Below are 20,247 nucleotides of genomic sequence, written 5' to 3'. Positions count from 1 at the left end.
AAACAATGTCAACCGCAAGTTGAAAATATTTTTCTAATTACTAATGAATGTTTGAATGAAGCGCCAATTAGTGTTGCAAAGTGTGAAAATCAGTTTCTGCTTTATCTTAAGAAGCTTATAACTTTGGCATACGTTACTTATTTCATACTGTTGCATAATATGTATATATGAGTATGTTTAGGTAAATGTAAAATTAACTAATTTTTCCTTTAAAAATTTAATTATTGGTTTAAAATGTTACAGCCAAGGCTTGGTTAGTGCTGCATAACGTTCCGTTCCCTTAACAGTGGTCTGTAAAGCCAGCTGATTACCATTTGGCCAAACTTATTTCGCTGGCAACTTGCTTCCGGGATTTGAATGTTTTTCGGGCTATATCCGGGCTATTAATAAATAAAAAATGTGCTGTCAGAGACCCAAAGCAGGACCAAACGAAATGCGATAATCGAATTAATAAATGAAAACGCGAAAAGCCTGCAAATCAACGTGCTAAATGTGGTGCATGTGCATATGTGTGTGTGGCCCGGGCCTTGGCCTTTTATTTATCGAAATCGTATCAATTAAATTAAAACGCTGAGCAATAGCAGGCAATTGGCATTTACGGTGACGATTTGGTAGCCGGCAACCGTAGCCACTGCTGATAAGCGGACGACGGGGAATGCCTGTGATTTCCGCGTATATAGTGTTTGCCCTACCTGTTTACCGCTCAAACAAAAAATAAAAGAATAAAACGCAGGTGTGATAAGGAGCAGCCGTCGTTTACACCTGGAAATTGCTCAATGAAAACGTGGCAATAAGACTTACTGAGTACCCAGCATTTAATTTATCTGAGATAATATCAGCTGCTAGTAAGAGTAAAACTGCATTTCTGGTGCTAATTAGTTCAATTCAGGCGCCAAAACTCTTCTTAACAGCTCCCTTAATCATAATTTACTAATTTAAGCTGACTACGCTTGCTCTCTCTTAACCTCTCTTTGTTCGAAAATGGCTGAGAGCAATGTACCGCTGCGAGACTTTGACGAAGAGAGCGAAACGGATTCGGAGACCGAATTGCTCATACGCCGCGATGTACCGAGCGGTAAACAAAACAACAACAACATAAGGGGGCGACGCAAAACCTCCATGGGCTACAGCGGCGTCGACGCCGACGCTGGCAGCTCTGCCGCCGGCGGCGGAGGCAGCTTTCTGGGCAATCTCTTCGGATCCAACAGTTTTGGCTCTGCCGCCGGCCAGATACGTTATAGAAATGAGCGGAGTCGCGAGCGCGCCAAACACTCAAACGGTAGCTACAGCAGCATTTCGAAACTGGCGCAATTAACGCACACGTCATCGGGCGTCTCGGGGGCGGGATCGATCGGTGGCGGTGGGGGTGGTAGCGGTAGCGGTAGTGGCACCGGCATTGGAGTAACCACCGCCGATGGTAGTGCAGCAGCATCTGGAGGTCCTGCAGCCACGGGGGATCTCAGCAATGGCGGTACGCACAGCACCACCATCGATCCGGAAAATGGCTCATCCACAGTCTTCTACCAGCACAATCGGCGGAAAAGCAAGAGTCGCAGTCTTGGCAACGTCTGCAAGCTGTGCCTCTGCAGGTGAGTCTGCATTCGGTGCGATCCAGTCGTCACCCTCCGCCAACGCTGCGTATGCGCAATATTTCAATTTCACTGCTGCAATAGTTGGCGGCGGGAGTAACGCGAGTGTATATAGCGCTGCAACAGCTGTTCACTGGCCAGCAAAGCATCGGTAACTCAAGTGTTGCCTCTAGGAAAAATGTTTTTTTTATATATTTATATATGTTTTAGGGTGTCTGAACCCCATTGTTATTACCAAAAAATATAAATATAAATATTTACACATATAGAGGACAACAATATTGTTTAATCTATCACAATAAGGCCTCGAGTAAAGCCTTAAAATTTTAAATAAATAAGACTACTTTGAAGAAATATCATCTCTTAATAGGATTTCTTAATTGCTTCCTTTTAAATGTTGTGTGAATTTTTAAAATTTGTGTTTCCGTAATCCCCATAATGGCAATGCAATAAATATAATTCAATTGCTGGCTTAGAACTCAGAATGCCTTGTCACATAAAATTATGACAACAATAGGTATAAAACAAGTTTTCCCAAACTTATATAAATAATTTAAATGTTGTATATTAAATATTTGGCAAGAAGAAACGTTGTCCTTTCTATTTTTCTAGACATTCTTACACTTTCGCAATTCAACAGTTTTATGGCCAACAAGTTGTTGTTTTGTTCCTGCCACTTGAAATATTTGTTTATTTTTTTTTTGGCATGAGCCAAATCTTTGTGAGATTTCTCAAACTGAGCAGCAGAGTGAGTCAAATTACGTTGTCTTGCATTTTGATGTTCTTTTTAACTTAGAACTTTTACGAAACACATTTCCAAGAAAATAAATTCTAGCTGAATGAAGATGTGTGCGCCACATGCATACATATGTGTGACATACACACAATGAATGCAACTGTATATAAAGAATACATATATAACAGACGTAGCATTATAGCGATTCCAAGATATATTTTTAATTTACCTAATTAGAGAGGAAGCACAATAGAACTTTTGAGAAAGGCCGCACATGCGAACAAGCAGCCACGTCTGTAAGTGGATCGTAGAACGAAAATTAAAAACATTTCGGTTTCTGCGCGGCGACGGACTGTGCAAATCGATAAACGTGACGACTTCCAAGTCTGGGGGAAAGATTTCAACGAACGGAAAATAATAACAAAAACACGGCTATAAATAGTGGCCAAGACCAGCGACTTGGTTGGGTGACAAGGCATAAACGAAACGCAAACATTGCTATCCGTGCCCCCTACAATTGCTCCACACCCACTGAGCGCTTTTCTTGTAATTTTTTGTTTTGTTTTGGAGTACAAACTCTTGTTGCCGCAAAACTTTGGCCAAAAATATCACACACAACTCCACCCGTTAGCTGTGCATTTTTAATCGATGTTTGCCGTGTGACTTGGAACCCGATTGGTGGGAGAGCAAAAAGCGACTCAAGAAGTCACCAAGAAATGCTAAAAATTCGAAAACCAGTTCCTCAGCTGGTTTCGGCCACACAATGTTGTATTCAAGGTTTCTAAAAAATACAAACGAGTTGCACAGAAAAAGTGAGTCGCTTTAGGGTTTTTATTTTTACCTTTTGGTCAGACTCGGCTTTTTGTGTTTAAAATTGAAAGTTTCTCTGCCTCGAACTTTTCGTGGCTTATAAGAATCGCTCCATTTCAATTGATTGATTTTACATTTAAATGTTTTATATAAATACACATACATGACACATACTCTCTAACTTTGACAAAGCGTACCCTTGTGAAAACTTGTTGTCACTTTTTGTCGGAAAAGTAAACATAGATAGATACTGATATAGAAAATCGACAAACGTGGAAAAAGGCAATAGCAAGTCAGAATGTCTGGACGCGAGGGCGGTAAGAAGAAGCCTCTGAAGGCGCCAAAGAAGGACTCGAAGAATCTAGACGAGGAGGACATGGCCTTCAAGCAGAAGCAGAAGGAGCAGCAGAAGGCTCTGGAGGCAGCCAAGGCTGGTGCCTCCAAGAAGGGACCACTTGTTGGCGGCGGGATCAAAAAGTCGGGCAAAAAGTGATCCCTAGCCACGCCTTCATCTTCTTTTAAATCGCACCCATGTGGATTAAGAAACCTAATTGCAACCTTAAAGAAATCGGTATCATGTAATAGTCGTGCTGAATTACTTTCACATTATCGAAGAGCAATGCTTTCAATATATTTACTGAAATACTTGTCTTCATCTCCACATTCAATGCTTCAATGTCATTTGCGTCTTCTTAAGTGCGTCTTTAACTCGTTATCGCCCTCTGACCACGAACATATTTTGAGGCCTTTACAGATTCAACTTCGCTCAAGGTTTTCTTACTCAAAGCCTAGCTTTTTCGGGGAGCTCGAAACTTTTCCCGGGTTTCTCGTTACATTTTGTTTGACGCTCAACTCCAATTGCCGTTTCGGTTATATGAGGCTCAAAGATTTCGACAGGCCGATTAGAATTGCAAAGTGAGGCGCCAGTTTGTTGGTGTGATTGTTGTTGCCACGGTGGCCACTGTGGTGGAACCAGCTCGCCGCTTATATTTCCCCTATTTACCAAAATATTCCATTACCCCATCAAGTAAAAGAGCTACTGATAACACTACGCTTTTGCGTTTTACATGAATTCACTTGGATAAACTTGAATTCGCTTAAATGTATAAACTATTGGAAACTCTTTCAGGAGTTCAGTGAGATTTTGAACCGTTTCAATAATTTGCTAAAGACTCGAATCAATCACACTTAAGCTAATTGTAATTGCTACAACCGAAGCCACTACCAGCTGACAAAAAACTTTTCCCAAGCTTTTTTCACTTAGCCGCATGCAAATTAGTGCGCCACGCCCCCAATCCCCCTGACCGCCCCCGCGGACGCCACGAACTGTCAATGGTAACGCCTAATGTTATTATTTTCTAGTCGCCGTTAGCTGTTTATCTAGTTGCGAATGCAAATGGCTGGGAACAGAAAAAGCTACGGCAAAGGGGTGCATGAGCGGTGAAATGCCACAACGATTGACGCCCGCAACTTGGCCTGGCATTGTTTTCCACCCACCGGCAATGTGGGTTAATAACCAAAAGGCAGAAGGCAGAAGGCAGCGCAAGTCACCAAGTCACACTATTCATGGCTCGCCTCGTTCCAATCCGGTTACCCGTGAAAGGGTATTGTACACGTGTAAACGTTCCACTCCCTCCCGAATAACCATATTTGCCTTTTCCGCAATCGCCCTATGTGCATATGATACATATGTATGTATGTACTTCTCTGCTGTTCTAAAATATATATAATAATATTTATTTATTGCTAAATTTTCCGGCATGTAAACTCAAGATATTGAAAGAAAATAATCAATGTTTCTTTCAAATGCATAAATTACACAAAACATGTACTCATGCACTTTTTCAAACTATATCAGTGAAAAATTTTATTCCATTGACGGTTTCGTTGCTTTTTATGTGTGCTAAACGTTTTAAATTGTTATATCCGTAAAATGTTTGAGCTACAATGTTGATGATTGTATGTCAAGTTTGGTTTCTCTTTACATGTATTAACTATCAGCTCTTACCAACCAAAGTAATACTTTGCAAATGTTTTGTGGGTCAATGATAACGCACTGCTATCAAGCCACATACAACTGTACTGATAAAAACATTTATCTAATACCTTCGTTTGAGGGATTTTCATTTGATGTACATAAAGGGTAAAAATAATTTGTCAGGCGTAACCCATCTTGAAAAAAGTTATTCATAGCTCTAATAATTTTGTACAACGGCTTACAAAAAGTCTGAACCTTTATTTAAAATGAAAGACTCTATTTGTATTTAGTTAAAGTATTGGTACAGAAAATTACATTTTTAAATTGCTTATATTGTGAAACTAAACCAAAAACTTGGAATTTTGAAATTTAGAAGCAGAAAAAGTGCACACTTGCACAAATCTCGATATTGGCAGCTGTTAAAATATATACTTAATAGGAAAGGCGGAAAACAATATTTGCTTGAATGCCGTGGAATCCAATGTGCTGAGGTCTACAAATCGTTTTGAAATTTCCAGTTAATTACTGAGAACGAGACGAATTGCGGCAATTGTTTGTTATGGCCACTGCAATTGTTGACGATTGCATTTCAATTCAGTGAGTATACAGGATGAAAGACCTCAGCTGAATCGGTTTTCGACTGATAGGCGAGCCTCTATAAGGGAAAAATACATAAAAAATCGCATCTAGGCGTATTTAACTAGCGTGACACACTTCGGGATTATGGCGGAACCCGAAGGCTTGGACGGTAAAAGCGCTGACTTTGAAGTGCAACATGAGTCACACAGGTGAGCTAATTCTGATGGCTCTTTTCTTTTGTCTTTGGCTGCAGACTGGTCGTTGAACTTTCCCTTCAGCATTTTTGGCAACTTTTTCTTATGAGATCATGACATGAAATCGTCTGGCCGACGAATGTGTGTGTTATATTGACAAAACTTTGAAGCGCGCTCCTATTCGCACACGTCTAGCGCAAGCAGCCAAATAGAATGGTCGTAAAAAAAAAACTGTAGAAAAACCAGTTCGCTCGTGGGCAAACAAATAAGAGGAGCAGCACATCGCTAGTGCTGATCTAAGCAGCTGAAGCGTATACGACTTGCAAGAGCTTATTTAATTAACATCCGAGTGCTAACGAAAGCGACGAGAAGACCTGTTGAGTGAGCAATAAATGTGTCATAAAGATCCCCACCCGTTAGGCGGCTTATTTGAATTTGGCGCAAAAAGTACGCGCGTTGCCAGATTCTGATAGCAAACACTAACGGCAGCTCTGTCGAAAAACAACCATATAGTTGTCCCATTCCCTCTTATTGATTTCCATAGAATCACAGACACAGGGTTGTTAAACGCGCAGACGACGCAGTTTTCATACGGAATTTTCACTTTTGCATTTGTTTTGTGCATAAGAATTTTGCATAACGCACTTTAATTATTCGGAGTGCTTTCTGAATGCGTGTGCCATGAGCCGCGCCTGTGATAATGTGAAAAGGGCCGAAGGAAAACATCGAATTGAAGTTGCAGCTGCGACTGCCGAGAACAAAAGACTACAAGACTACATAAATAATTTCGGGAAAATCAAATAAGTGCGAATCTCGGCCAGCAAACATGGATGATGCTACCTCCCAAAACTCGGCTGCAACGCCCATGACGCGCGAGAACATTCCGTTGCTGAATCGCCAGCGAAATCGCTGGTATCTTTTTAGGTGTGAATCATAGACTTAATTAAGTGTGCCACAGTTTGCGGGGGATTTTTTCCCGTTTTCTTATCAGCTTTTAGTTGCTGTGTATGAATATACATACATGAACTAAACTACAGTTAATCTCTTTCTAACGCAAAGCCAGACTTTCCACCTCCCACTCGCACACTCTACCTCATTCACTCACACCCACACTAGCATCCGCACACAAATTCATATACACCATAAGCGTTGATTGTGGTCTGAGTTTTCACTTTTCTTTATTTTTCGAGTTTTTATTATCGATTTTCCACCCAAGGTCGTCTCCTGTATAAACATGTATGTATGTCTGTAGCTCCCAGACTTGTGATTGAAATTTTAATTCGCTGTGCAAAGCACTTGCTACCAAATAGGGATTTCCCATCACAATGAATATTATAGATTCAGTAATGTTGGGAGCGCCTTAAAAGGTTAACTGTTCGTGGGAATTCATCAAAATATGGAAGTCAATGGCTAAAAAATTCAATTATATATATATATATATATATATATATGTATTTGTATAATAAGATTATTATTATTCATATTTTAATTATTAGTTTTGTATGACGTGACACATTATCATTTAAGTTCTACAGATTTCATTTAATTTACTTATGTTAAAGGGTTTTACTACAAATGAATACTTTCGATTCGATTCAGCCCCTTCTTTTCGTTATGTTTCGAACTATAAACAAAATTCTTTGTAAACCAATAAAGATCGAATGACTGAAGTTTGAACCTCGTAGGCTCTGCTGTTCTATAATTTTCGATAGTGAAATTAAGAGGGTGTATGATGACTGGGAATATTGGCCGGAAGGATGTTTCTGGCTCACACTCTTACCGAAGGCGGCGTCATACTAATCCTCGTCTGTCTTTACAGCTGCTGGCGAAAATGGTTCCGGCCACGGGAGCTGAGGGCCCGCACCGTAAATCTGGGACGGGTCAACACGGAGAAGTTCCCACCGAACGAGATCCGGAACCAGAAGTACAACTTCATCACCTTCCTGCCGCTGGTGCTGTTCGAGCAGTTTCGCTTCTTCCTCAATCTGTACTTCCTGCTGATGGCGCTGTCACAGTTCATTCCGGACATTCGGATCGGCTACCCGTACACCTACTGGGGTCCGCTGGGCTTTGTTCTGATGGTCACTATTTGCCGAGAGGCGGTCGACGACCTGCGTCGCCATCAGCGGGATCACGAGGTCAACTCGCAGAAGTACAAGCGACTGTCGGCCACCAACGGCAGTGGCTACGAGATGGTACCCAGCTCCAAGCTGAAGGTCGGTGACGTTATAATCGTGGAAAAGAACGAGCGCGTGCCAGCGGATCTGATCCTGCTGCGCACCAGCGATCGCAGCGGATCGGTCTTCGTTCGTACGGACCAACTGGATGGCGAGACGGACTGGAAACCACGTCTCGCCGTTCCGTATACTCAAAAACTCAGTAGAGACTCGGAGCTACACAGCATCGATGCCAGTTTTTACGTAGAGAAGCCACAAAACGATATTCACAGCTTCATTGCCACGTTCTGCATGGCAGACGGCAGCGAAGACACCGGTCTCAGCGTGGAGAACACCCTGTGGGCCAACACTGTCGTAGCCGCAGGAACAGCCACTGGAATTGTCATATACACTGGCTGCGAAACGCGCAGCGTGATGAATAACTCACAGCCAAGGTCCAAAGTGGGACTGCTAGACATGGAGATCAACGGACTGACTAAGGTGAGGACGAAATTACATTATAAATATTATCAAAAATCTAACGATTATAAACTTCCCATCTTATCTCTTTTCTACAGGTTCTGTTCTGCGCCGTGCTAGGACTGTCGCTAGTCATGATGATGCTTAAGGGTTTCGGCGGACCCTGGTACCGATACATGTTCCGTTTCGTTTTGCTCTTCTCCTACATCATTCCAATCAGTCTGCGTGTCAATTTAGACATGGGAAAGGCCTTCTACTCGTGGCAAATGCAAAACGACTCGAACATTCAGGGAACTGTAGTGAGATCGACTACCATACCTGAGGAATTGGGCCGCATCTCCTACGTATTGACCGACAAGACGGGCACACTCACACAAAACGAGATGGTTTTCAAGAAGATCCACTTGGGTATTGTATCGCACGATGCAGACACTTTCCATCACATTGGGCAGATGATACAGAAGCTATCGGGAAACATTCTGCAACAGCAGCAGGGTAGTTTATCGAGCTCGAGCAGCGGCGGAGACTCGACTAAGCCAATGATGTTTGGCAACAGGATGCGTCGCCCGGAGGGATGGAGGGAATGGGAGGCGGTGCGAGCACTGGCCCTATGCCATAATGTTACACCGGTTAGCGATGACGAGGACAACCGATCCGTGTCCACGGCATCGACTGTTACCGGCGGTAACAACTCGCCAACCAAATCTGTGATAAACATCGAGGCACCTGGCAGTACGGACACAGAGCACCAGTATCAGGCTGCTTCTCCAGACGAGATTGCCCTAGTAAAGTGGACTGAGCAGGTGGGCTTAACCCTTATTGCCAGGGATCTCAACACGATGACGTTACAGGTTAAGACCCCCAGCGAAGACAGTAAGTATTTCTACAAAACAATCATAATCCGATTCTTATCTTATCTTCTTCACAGATGACATTCTACTGCACTATCAAATTTTGCAGCTCTTCCCCTTTACCAGCGAGAGTAAGCGCATGGGGATTATAGTGCGTGAGAGCAAAACGGGTCAGATAACGTTTTACCTGAAGGGTGCCGACGTGGTTATGTCTAGCATTGTGCAGTACAACGATTGGCTTAGCGAGGAGTCAGGAAACATGGCTAGGGAAGGTCTTCGCACTCTTGTTGTGGCTAAGAAGGTTCTTACCGAGGAACAGTATTCTGACTTTGAGACGCGCTACAATGCTGCACGACTGAGCATTACCGATCGTGTCGCAAAAGTGGCCGCAGTCACTGAATCCCTTGAGCGTGAGCTGGAACTGCTCTGTTTAACAGGAGTAGAGGATCGTCTGCAGGAGAACGTACGACCAACGCTGGAGCTGCTGCGCAATGCCGGAGTTCGCGTTTGGATGCTGACGGGCGACAAGCTGGAGACTGCGTGCTGTATTGCCAAGTCCTCACAACTGATTGGCCGGAACCAGGGACTTCATGTTTTGCGTTCCGTTAAGACGCGTACCGATGCTCACCAGGAGCTGAACAGCTTCAGGCGTAAGCAGGGTCATGCACTGGTCATCTCAGGCGAATCCCTCGAGGTTTGCCTGCAGTATTACAGACCAGAGTTCCTGGAGCTGGCTACGGCCTCACCGGCCGTCGTCTGCTGCCGTTGCTCGCCAACCCAGAAAGCACAGGTGGTGGCCCTCATTCAAAAGCACACAGGCAAACGAACCTGTGCCGTGGGTGATGGTGGCAACGATGTTAGCATGATTCAGCAGGCGGACGCTGGAGTGGGAATTGAAGGACGCGAGGGAAGACAGGCCTCGCTAGCCGGCGATTTCAGCATTCCGCAGTTTTCGCACATAGCCAAGCTCCTGCTTATCCACGGTCGCAGGAGCTATAAGCGTTCGGCGGCCCTGTCCCAGTTCGTTATCCACCGCGGCTTGATCATAACCACATTGCAAGCGGTCTTCTCAGCAGTTTTCTACCTCAGCTCGGTGGCCTTGTACCAGGGCTTTCTCATGGTCGGTTACTCCACGCTGTACACTATGTTCCCGGTGTTCTCATTGGTGCTGGATCAGGATATCACATCGGAGACAGCCGTCACATACCCGGAGCTGTACAAGGACTTGTCAAAAGGACGCAGTCTTAGTTACAAGACCTTCTTTATATGGGTACTCATCAGCATATACCAAGGCGGCGTTATTATGTACGGAGCACTAATACTCTTTGTGGACGAGTTCATCCACATTGTGGCAATCAGTTTCTCAGCATTAATCATGACGGAGCTCATAATGGTGGCTCTCACCGTGCGTACTTGGCATAGGTGAGTTTTGTCAACTTTTTAAACCTTTTGTGTGTCATTAACTTTGCCCCTTTGTGCACAGGTTAATGGTGCTAGCGGAACTATTTAGTTTGGCGCTTTATCTCATTTCACTGGCCGTGTTACATGAGTATTTCGGTATGTTAAGTGTCATGTTTGCCATTCGTTTTATATAACGTTATGTTCTTTTCAGACTGGGAGTTTATTTGGTCGTATGATTTTCTTTGGAAGGTTTCTCTCATCACGCTGGTCTCCTGCTTACCATTGTACATAATCAAGTTCTTGCGCAAGAAATGTTCGCCGCCCTCTTACTTGAAGCTCTCTTAGATGGCGGCCTGGCAAATGAAATACAAATTACAAATTATCCTGACTATATTTTCCATTTAGTTCTGTTCACAATTTAAACTTCCTTTATTAGTTACCAATTGATGCGTTGTTATTTTAACTTGGCAGCCATCCCTCAACTATTCTTTGTTTTGCCAATACCCGCACCAATCCCAAATATACGTGATATCAGGTTAAACTCCCCATCTTCGACACTACACTTCTTTATGGTATTTTTGTTACACAAAATACAAAAGAAGAAGTGGTTCGATTATTGTAATTTAAATCAAACCGATTCTTATTTGTAAGCGTGAGGCGTAAAAGTTTTAATATGTCCTTCAGTTTTGTATACCTGTGTGTATTTGATTAATATTTAAGTCGCAAAAACCAAATTATGTTACTAATTATTTAAAGATAAAATAAATTAATAATAACTGTAACTATGACTAATAATGAAATCAATTACGATGGTATAAGAATTAAAAATTGTAAAACAAAAAAATATAGATTTTGTATAAGGATTTAGAAATTGCATTGCATTGTGTAATAATAATTATAAATAAATATACATATATTAATTAATGAAAAGGAAAATTTTATTCGTATTACTGGGGGTGAGAAAATTATACAACAAGGCAGATCTTTTTTGTATTGTACATTTTTTATTTACCATTTTGCTTGACATTTTGTTTCTGTTTATTACTAATTCACAATTCTTTGCTTGAAATACATAATAATTTTAATAATATATTTTATTATGCATGTACGCACATACAAACAAACTTACGTACGTAAGTTAATGAATTTTGTGTTGTCTTTTGTCGGTAATATAATAGTTTAGCTTTTGCTATGCTCTTAAAATGCATGACATCCATTAGCGTTTACACTTTCATGGTTTTTCTAACAATTAATTATTTTCTTGTTTCGTTACTTGGTTGTTAATTGCTTAGCAAAACTTCGACTCATTATAGGTTGAAATGATGAAGCATTGGTTTACGATTTTGCTTAAATGCGCAGAAATACTTTTGAAGTAAACAATTTGGTTTGTATTTTATTTCCTCAAATTTCACAACATTGAAATTTTATTTCTTCATCAACACATGTAGTTTTTTAAGATTTATTCTTGGTGTGCTTTGTTATAACATTTTGATTTTCTTTGTATACTCGCAGCAACTTGCCTTCCGCTAATACTGAATTCTGTTGAGCCTTTCGTGTACTACCTGGTGAGCAAACTCCTTGCCAAGAACTCAATTGAGCCGTTTAGTTCAACTTTTATGTCGGTGTATAAAAGTGTCGTCCAATCATTTTGGTTTCTTAAAGCTTTTCCATTTCCTCATTTGTTCAATCAACAATTTCAACTCTAATTCTCAACTTGGGTCAGAGAGCTGAGCTACATTTTGAAGGGTATGGGGGATGTATGTATATATTTGGGATAAATATTTTTGTAGACATATGCGCGTGTGTTGAATTCGGTTCTCATAATCTTTCACTTCTAATTTACTAAAAATCTACAAAATATAATATTTGAATTTTTCCTCTGTTAAATATATTCTGCATATACATACGTTATAGTGATTGTTTAACATTTTTACATTTTTTTATGCAAGTTTTACTTTCTTACTGTGGTTTTTATGTGTGGTTCTTGATGAGGTCAACTTTGATTTGTGTTATTTGAAACTTTTGCTATTCATCTCTTTGAATATCTTTATATTTAGAATGTTTTCTCTAATTGTTGATATGTGTTTACTGTTGTATGTTTTGGCTAATATGAAATCTTGCGTTTTTCGTTTTATATTTTTACAATTCCAAAAAGATTTAACCGCTTCCTTTTACATGTTAATTCGGTTATATACTTTGTTGTTTTTTTTTTTGCTTTTTAATAATATTCAGTCTATATAAACATTCATTTATACATTTATGCTAAATTTTTGGAAAACAATTTGGGAAAAGCGTGCGAAACTGACATTTTGCAGTCCCTCAACCAAAACTGGTAAAACTTCTCTAAAAAGAAATTGGGTTAAAAGAATGTGGAAATAAAAATACCTGAATACCTTGTGGATGATCTGTTTTATTTAGGAGAAAGTGTTTAATTTATGTAAATCTATCAAAAATTAATGGTTGTTTACTTTACCTCGCTATTATGTCTTACATCTTTATTCAATAATGTAGGTATAGTTTGGGCATGCTATTTGCTCTGCATTCGCTTCTGTATATTTATTTATATATATTTGTTTATATTTGTTTTCTTGTTTTGCTTTAGCTTGTTAACACATTCCTCTTGACGAGTTTTATTCAATGCATTTGATTTCATTTGTATTTTTCATTGCTGTTTCTGAATTTTTACTTAAGGTGGCTATACCTTTTCACGGGAACCGACATTTTCCTCACCAGATTCCTAAATTTTTGCTATGCATTTTGAATATAGATAGAAGTCGATCAACATAAACGAAATCAACTATTTACATATACTCGTATAGGTTTCCGTCTGGTAATAAATCTAGTCACTGTTTTCAGTATTTAGTAGCTCTTCAAGTCACATACTCGCAGAAACCAACAAAAGCAAGACGTCGGGTTTTTGTAGGGTACGTATTTGGATTCGAGTCAAAAGTAAAACGTTTTGCAATATATTTTTCAACATCGTATGCTAAAATATTTATTTCTGATATTGTTAATCGTAATACTTTACGTCGTGCTTTCTAGAATAAGGTTTATTAGAGTGTTCTAGCAGCGACTGAGCTTGCTGGGAAAATATTCATATAAAGAAACGTATTTTATGTTATCAATTCACTAATTACTAAGCAAACCAATGCCAAGCGTATCCTAAAATTAATGTTGTTTGCTCTACATACTCCTTGTTCGGCGCCTTTTAGCTCCTTTAAAAAACTGCCAATTCTATTTGCCATCTTTGTGCTCAATAATCCAAGACTATGAACAGAGCCATTCCATCCCAATTAAATCAATTATTAATTGTTTATCCCTCTGCCTCGGATGTTGATGCACGAACTGGCTTACACCTGCACCGATATATAAAATTTGTGTGGATAAATGGTTAACTTAGCTAATAAAAAAGTTCCTAACTTAAATCATTGTAGGCAGTATGTCATGTTCTTTTCTCGGTTCTCTCTAGCTGTGTGGTTCGTTTTGAGTTTGGGGCCGAAAATAATTGCTGACAGTGTGTTAATTTGTTATTGAACACAATTGCTTGATTACGATAATTACGATCAATTAGATAACTGAGCTCCAAATAAAATACTGTGAGTTGTTTGCTTAATGTATATATCATGTTCAACTTAGTCCATTTAAACGTTTTAAACTGCTGGAACGACTTGCCGAAAAGATTACCATCGAAAAAAAAGTCTGAATACACTCGACGGTAATCCTTCGCATAAAGGAACAATTCTAATTTTCTAAATCTTTGTCGTGCTATATATGCATGCATGCTATGCGGCGCACTGAGAAGCGTCTACACATTTAAAAAGGATTGGCAAAGCTTTTACAAAATTACGAAACTACGGTTACAAACTACTTTGCCACAAAAAAAAAGCAATACCATGTGCAATACTGATTTGAGCCCGATCAATCGATTTGGCCTGGCAGGTATTCGAAAGCTAGACGTCTCGAAAGCAAATCTAAAAACTAACCACTGTGCTCATGCCAAATGGCGCTCCTCCTCGCAGATGGCGCTGCGCGTCGCCTCGCACTGGGCACAGTGCTTCTCCAGAAACTTCATGGACAAGTGGAACGTATACCGGTGCCGGGTGCAACGCCTTTACATCTTGTACTCGACGATTTTGTTGGGGTTGAGGAACTGCTCCCGTTGCGACGCATCCAAGTGGGCTACGGTGCGCGTCAGTGCCGAGCCCGATCCCGATCCTGAACCCGATCCCTGACCCTGTCCCTGTCCCGATCCTGCTCCAGCTGCTGATCCCGAAGAGGACTTGTGCTTGCCATCGCCTCCGCCACTGGTGCGTCCAGTGTCCGTGCCAATGGGCTGGTAGACGCCCTCGGCACTGATCACACCCACATTGACCCCGGCGACCACCGGCTGTTGCAGATATCCGGAGTACTGTGGCGGCAGCTGGTAATTGCCCGGCGGCTGCTGCTGCTGCTGTTGGTGGCTGCCCGCCCGCGGCTGCTCTGTGTGGGCAATCGGATACTGCTGCTGATGGGCGTACTCCTGGCTGCTGCCCACAGCGCCAGCGCCAGCCACCGAGCCACCAGCTGCTCCTCCGCCACCGGCCGAACCTCCACCACCGCCACCGCCCATGCGGGAACCGGAGTCATCGTTGAGGCCCTCACCCATTTCACCATCCCGATTGTGCCGTCCGCGGATGCACAGCTTGGTGAAGAGCCAGACGCGTCCGCGGTAAAGGAGGTAACAGCAGAAGTGAACGAAGAACGTAAAGATGATCGCACAGGCCGTCACTATAATCGCCTTGCCCGGCTTGGTCCAGTCCATCATCGGGTAGATGGCAGTTTGGTTTTTCCTGCAATCGAAAACAGCAATTTTGATTGCTCCCCTTTCCTTCAATCATATCCAGTGCGGATGAAAGTCACCTGTCTGTTCCGCCGGCCAAGAAATAGATTCCCGTGAATATGGCGTAGGCCAGGCCAATGCCAGTGGTGAAGTAGGCGTGGCTCATCTTGATCGGGTGCCCCACTATGGCCAAATCGATGAGCATTATAATCGTGTTGAGCACGTGCACCATTATGTTCAGCGCATCGATCTTGTGGATTTCTGAAAGCATAACCATGGTTAAATATAGGATCAAATTGCTTAATATATCGATGTTTTCTACATATACGTGTTTTTTAATTGAATGGCTAGTTTGAGAACTGTTGAGTATAAACGATATAAAATGCACATGTTCTTTTCATATATTTAACCAATACATTATTCCCTTCAGGGCAGGCTTTTTCAGAGTTCTCCAATTTCGAAAATCCCTATTGCGAGTCCATGAACATATCCCATTGGCTCTTAATGGATCTGGCCATAAACTTTAGATTTGCCGCCTGGCCGGCGTAGTAGAATTCAAATCCCACTTCATCGGCGGAGTCAAGGAAGATGTAGCAGGCGAGGAAGTCGAACAGGAGCATCGTGGAGCAGAGTGGCCTATCCAGGATCGGCGGCAAGTTCTCCCAATAGCCGGATATGACCTGCGCCTGGAACACAATCAGTGGGCAAATAACTTGCCAGAGCACAAAGTGAGTGGCTACTTCATAGGAGTAAATCAGATCTGACACGTGGACACAAACGGCGACCATTAGGACGACGGAGAACACAACGAAAATGAACCAGGTGAGGAACAGGTGGGCTATTGTTGGGCAATCGGGAAGTAGAAAAGAGCCAACCAGCAGGAGCAGCGCCATCATGACAAGAATCTCCAGGCTCAGGAGCAGGACGTGGACCGTCCGCTGGCTTGAAAGGGTGGACACCGTGCCCAGTGCCAGACATGCGGCGATGCAGCAGCTGACTATCCAGTTGAATGGAAACTTCCGGCGCAGCCATGTCACGTTGACATAGACGCACAGGCTGACCAATCCGATGACAAAGAAGCAATAGGTGGCCACTACACTCGGAACCAGGGCATATTCTCTCAACAGGCCCGGCAAGATGATCAGCCCAATGGCCAGGACAATGAACACCATGGCGATGCCGTAGATCCACTGGTACACCTTGAGACGGAGGCGCACGACGCCATCGCCTGGCTGATCACTCATCGATGTGGGGGATTTCCTCGTTTTCTGCTCGTTTCCCGGCGCCCGTGTCAAGTGTCAAAGGCGAGAGCTCGGCCTGACAGCCAGTATGTTAAGTGTAACCAGATCAGCCCCAAATTTCAGCGTGCGATCCGTTGGATCCTATAGCTCCAAGAGCCATTTCGAGGCTAATCCCAGTCAGCAGGAAAGCCAGTTTTCGGACAGGGAACGCTTTGTGGAGGTGGCCACCAGCATCAACCATTTTCCAACGAGGCGGAAACCGTCAACCTGCATTTTCCGCATCTACGTCTGCCTGTTGTTGGTTGGCCAGGTGATCCTGGCCTCGCTGCAGTGGCTCGGATCCACGTACCGCTGGAGACCCGAGCTGAGTGCGGCCAACCGCAGCCTGTCCGTTCTGCTGCTCCTGCTCTCGTGGATCAACATGACGCTGGCCTTCATGGGCTTTCGCCGGCTGCAGTTCACCTTCCCACTCAATTGGATTATCTTCGGATGCATCTTCGAGAGCCTCACGCTGCTGGTGGTGTGTCTGCACATTCTGGAACAGGATCTAACCTGGCCATTTGTGCTGATTGGCATGGGCGTGCTGGTTGTCTATACGCTGCTGGGGCTGTGGGTTCCGGGCTTCCTCACCGCCGAACTGTGGATCCTAGTCCTGGCGAGCTTAGTGGTCTTCCTGGTCTCGACAGTGGCTCTGGGCGTCCGCCTGGAGATGCGATACTATGTGCCCGCCAGCGTCTGTTTGGTGTTCTTCGGACCCTGGGCCATGTACAACTCCCAGAAACTCTTCCTGCGTCATAAGCGGTCTGGTTACGTTGCTCACCAGTACTTGGAGGCGTCCGCCAGGATGTTCATCAACTACGCCTGCACTGTGAGTGGCATTATATTTGCCCACCGCTTCTCAGTGGACACATTGGATGCTCACAGATAGGATATGGTGATTCCTTGGTTGGAATTCATGTTGTTTTGGTAATTAGATAATTTTTGTATTTCTTTCTTAGTGCTCTGCACAGTTAAATTAGGTGTCGCGAAATTTTTTGTAATTGCTTTTGTTAAAACTTCCTAAATATAACATTGTGTACTGGAGAAAAATGTCAACCATAGAACAAAAGCATGTATAAGAAATAAACTCTTCATACTCGTTTTCAATGCGCTTTCGGTTGAACTTTGGGCACAAATACTTAGGTCATGTGGGGTTTCCTTACCGGGATTGTGGACCAGAAGCCAATAGCACATGGTGACGATGAACGCGTAGACAGTGGCACAGGTGTAGAGCACCCAGTACAAGTGGTGCAGGCGACTCTTCTTCGCCTGCCGCACGATCTCGAAGTCCTCGCGCTCCACCATCATGCCCTGGGTCACTATCCAGGCGGCCAGCCAGGCCTGCACTGTGCAGAAGAGCAGTCCCCAGTGGGTCAGGTAGATCCACCACTTGGCGTAGTGGTGCTCAAAGTGCTCGTCCGTGCGCCCGATGTCCAGCAAGGAGCAGACCAGTGCCGCCAGGCAGGTGATGGCCGTTATCCATCGGTAGAACAGGTAAACGATGCGCACCTGCGTGTTGCGTTGCCACTGAAAGGGGTGAAAGTTAATCAAGTTAATCTATAATCTGTATAGAAAAGAAAACTAAACTTGATATCAAGATTAGAAGTGACTCACCTGGCACAGATAAAAGTTGTGGCGATGCACATGGTCCGGGGTGAACTCCGGGAAGCAGCTGTTCCACAATTTGCTAACCATCATTCTCTGATTGCCCAGGCAGCTGCCCGCGTTGCTGGCGAATTGGTTGAAGCCCTCGCAGCTGTCCTGCGAAGGATATTGGTACGAGTGGTAGGACTGCTGCTGCAGTTGCTGCTGCGACGGCTGGAAGTGTTGATGTTGCTGTGGGAAGTTCGGCTGATGCTGCTGGTGATGTTGCTGCTGTTGCTGCTGCTGATGCTGCTGCTGATGCTGCTGCTGATGCTGTTGCTGGTATTGGTAGGGCTGGTATCGCTGCTCCTCAAGGACACGCTGCGACTGACCACCAGCACTCCGACCGTCTGTGCCCGCCGATCCTGCTCCTCCCGCTGCGGCTGAGCCGTGCTCCGTTTGGTACTCGTGTTGCGGCGGCGTCTTGTGGCTGTGCAGGCTGTCCCGGCCGCTGCCGCCGTAGGGATGTAGAAAATCCGGCAGGTCAAGGATGTGCGCCAGCTGCGTGGCAACCTCCTCGTCGTCCTCGTCTTCGTCCTCCTCCTGCAGATGGAAGAAGCGCAATTCCTCGAGACTCGAGCAGTCCGTGGAGAGCAGTTCCTGCGGCAGGCACTCCTCGAGCAGGTCCTCCTCGTCTTCAGTGGTGCTGGCAAAGCCAGGCAGATAGCCGTAGTTGTCGTAGGCGTCGTACCGCCTGCGGGGCGTGGCCTTGTAGCGATAGCCAGCTTGCAGCTCCTCCGCCGCACTCCCGTACTCCCGGAACGGCGAGGTGGAGACCGCTGATACTGATGCTGATGCTGATGCCGCTGCTGCAACGGCCGCCGGAGTGGGCGGTACCACCGGTGGCGGAACGGTTCGTGTGCTCCGGCTGCTGAAGTAATAATCGGTGGCTACACTCGGCGCTGGTGGCGGTGGTGGTAAGGCTGCCGGAATGGCCAATGGTGGCAAGTAGCCGGGTGAACTTCCCGCTGAGGCTAACAGCGGTGTCGGCGAGGCATCGAAGTTGATTAGCGCCGCTGCCGGATAACCTCCTCCGGAATAGCCGCCCACGCTCCGGTACGGATACGGAGGATAGGCTGCGCTGGCCGGTGCACCGCCGCTGCTGGTGGTTCCTATATAGATGTGCGCCGATGTGGACGGCAGATGGTACCAGCTGGAAACGTATTTCTTTATAGGATCACGTTAGAGGTGAGTGGGTTGTGATATTACCTGGCTAGGTTGCCGCTGCCCAGACCGAAGCCCAGGCCCAGTCCGAGACCCAGATCGGTGTTGGTGCTACCGCGACTGAAGTAGTAGCTGTACTGCTGCTGCTGCTGTTGCTGCTGCTGTTGTTGCTGCTGGTGCTGCTGGTGCTGCTGCTGTTGCTGCAGTTGCTGGTGCTGCAGCTGCAGCTGCTGGGCCGCAAAGAGCTGCTGCTGCTGGGCGAACTGCTGGTGCTGCTGATGGGGGGCTGCGTAGTCGGTGAGCCAACGTTGCCGCAGGCACGAGTAACTCTGCTGCAACTCACGCTCGAGTCGCTGCAGCAGCAATTGTTGCTGCAGCTGCTGTATCTGCAGTTGCTGCTGCTGCTGGGCTAGCAATTGCTGCTGCACGAGCTGCTGGTGCTGTTGCTGCTGCTGTTGTTGCTGCTGTTGGCCACTAATTGGCACCGCTCTAAAGTAAAACTGCGCGAAATCCAATGTGATGGCGTTCCTCTACAGCTTCGACGCGCGTCTACCGCATTCACGCTT

The 20,247-nt window shown here is 44.5% G+C and overlaps 5 protein-coding genes across 7 annotated transcripts; 3 read left to right on the top strand and 2 right to left on the bottom strand.

The window, feature by feature from the left end:
• The first annotated feature begins 328 nt into the window (after positions 1-328).
• LOC6527484 (probable phospholipid-transporting ATPase IIB) lies at positions 329-11,217 on the top strand. Of its 3 annotated transcripts, none has more exons than XM_015198214.3 (6): positions 329-1,589; positions 7,706-8,543; positions 8,621-9,395; positions 9,451-10,795; positions 10,857-10,930; positions 10,986-11,217. In XM_015198214.3, exons 1-6 carry the CDS (start codon positions 982-984, stop codon positions 11,117-11,119), a joined length of 3,774 nt encoding a protein of 1,257 aa, XP_015053700.1. In that variant the 5' UTR covers positions 329-981; the 3' UTR covers positions 11,120-11,217. The 3 variants fall into 3 exon arrangements, with proteins under 3 accessions (XP_015053700.1, XP_039226941.1, XP_002088574.1); XM_039371007.2 differs by lacking the exon at positions 329-1,589 and adding an exon at positions 5,822-5,901; XM_002088538.4 differs by lacking the exon at positions 329-1,589 and adding an exon at positions 6,437-6,810.
• On the top strand, positions 3,308-3,798 carry LOC6527483 (translation machinery-associated protein 7 homolog). Its single transcript, XM_002088537.4, has one exon. It carries the CDS (start codon positions 3,434-3,436, stop codon positions 3,626-3,628), a length of 195 nt encoding a protein of 64 aa, XP_002088573.1. The 5' UTR covers positions 3,308-3,433; the 3' UTR covers positions 3,629-3,798.
• Positions 11,218-13,164: 1,947 nt separating the features above from the next.
• LOC6527487 lies at positions 13,165-20,211 on the bottom strand (the record flags this gene model as incomplete). Its single annotated transcript, XM_002088541.4, has 5 exons — positions 13,165-15,603; positions 15,674-15,854; positions 18,037-18,400; positions 18,488-19,670; positions 19,727-20,211. Coding segments are annotated over 5 exons (2,931 nt in total), but the record flags the coding sequence as incomplete, so codon positions are not given.
• LOC26535329 lies at positions 15,894-16,837 on the bottom strand. Its single transcript, XM_015199125.3, has one exon. It carries the CDS (start codon positions 16,835-16,837, stop codon positions 16,061-16,063), a length of 777 nt encoding a protein of 258 aa, XP_015054611.1. The 3' UTR covers positions 15,894-16,060.
• LOC6527486 lies at positions 16,923-17,980 on the top strand. Its single transcript, XM_002088540.4, has one exon. The coding sequence runs from the start codon at positions 16,923-16,925 to the stop codon at positions 17,760-17,762; it is 840 nt and encodes a 279-aa protein (XP_002088576.1). The 3' UTR covers positions 17,763-17,980.
• Positions 20,212-20,247: the final 36 nt, after the last annotated feature.

The sequence above is a fragment of the Drosophila yakuba genome, chromosome 2L (assembly GCF_016746365.2).
Source record: "Drosophila yakuba strain Tai18E2 chromosome 2L, Prin_Dyak_Tai18E2_2.1, whole genome shotgun sequence".
Lineage (NCBI taxonomy): Eukaryota > Metazoa > Arthropoda > Insecta > Diptera > Drosophilidae > Drosophila > Drosophila yakuba.
Note: the sequence above shows the minus strand (reverse complement) of the source record. Positions and strands in the feature narration are given on the sequence as shown.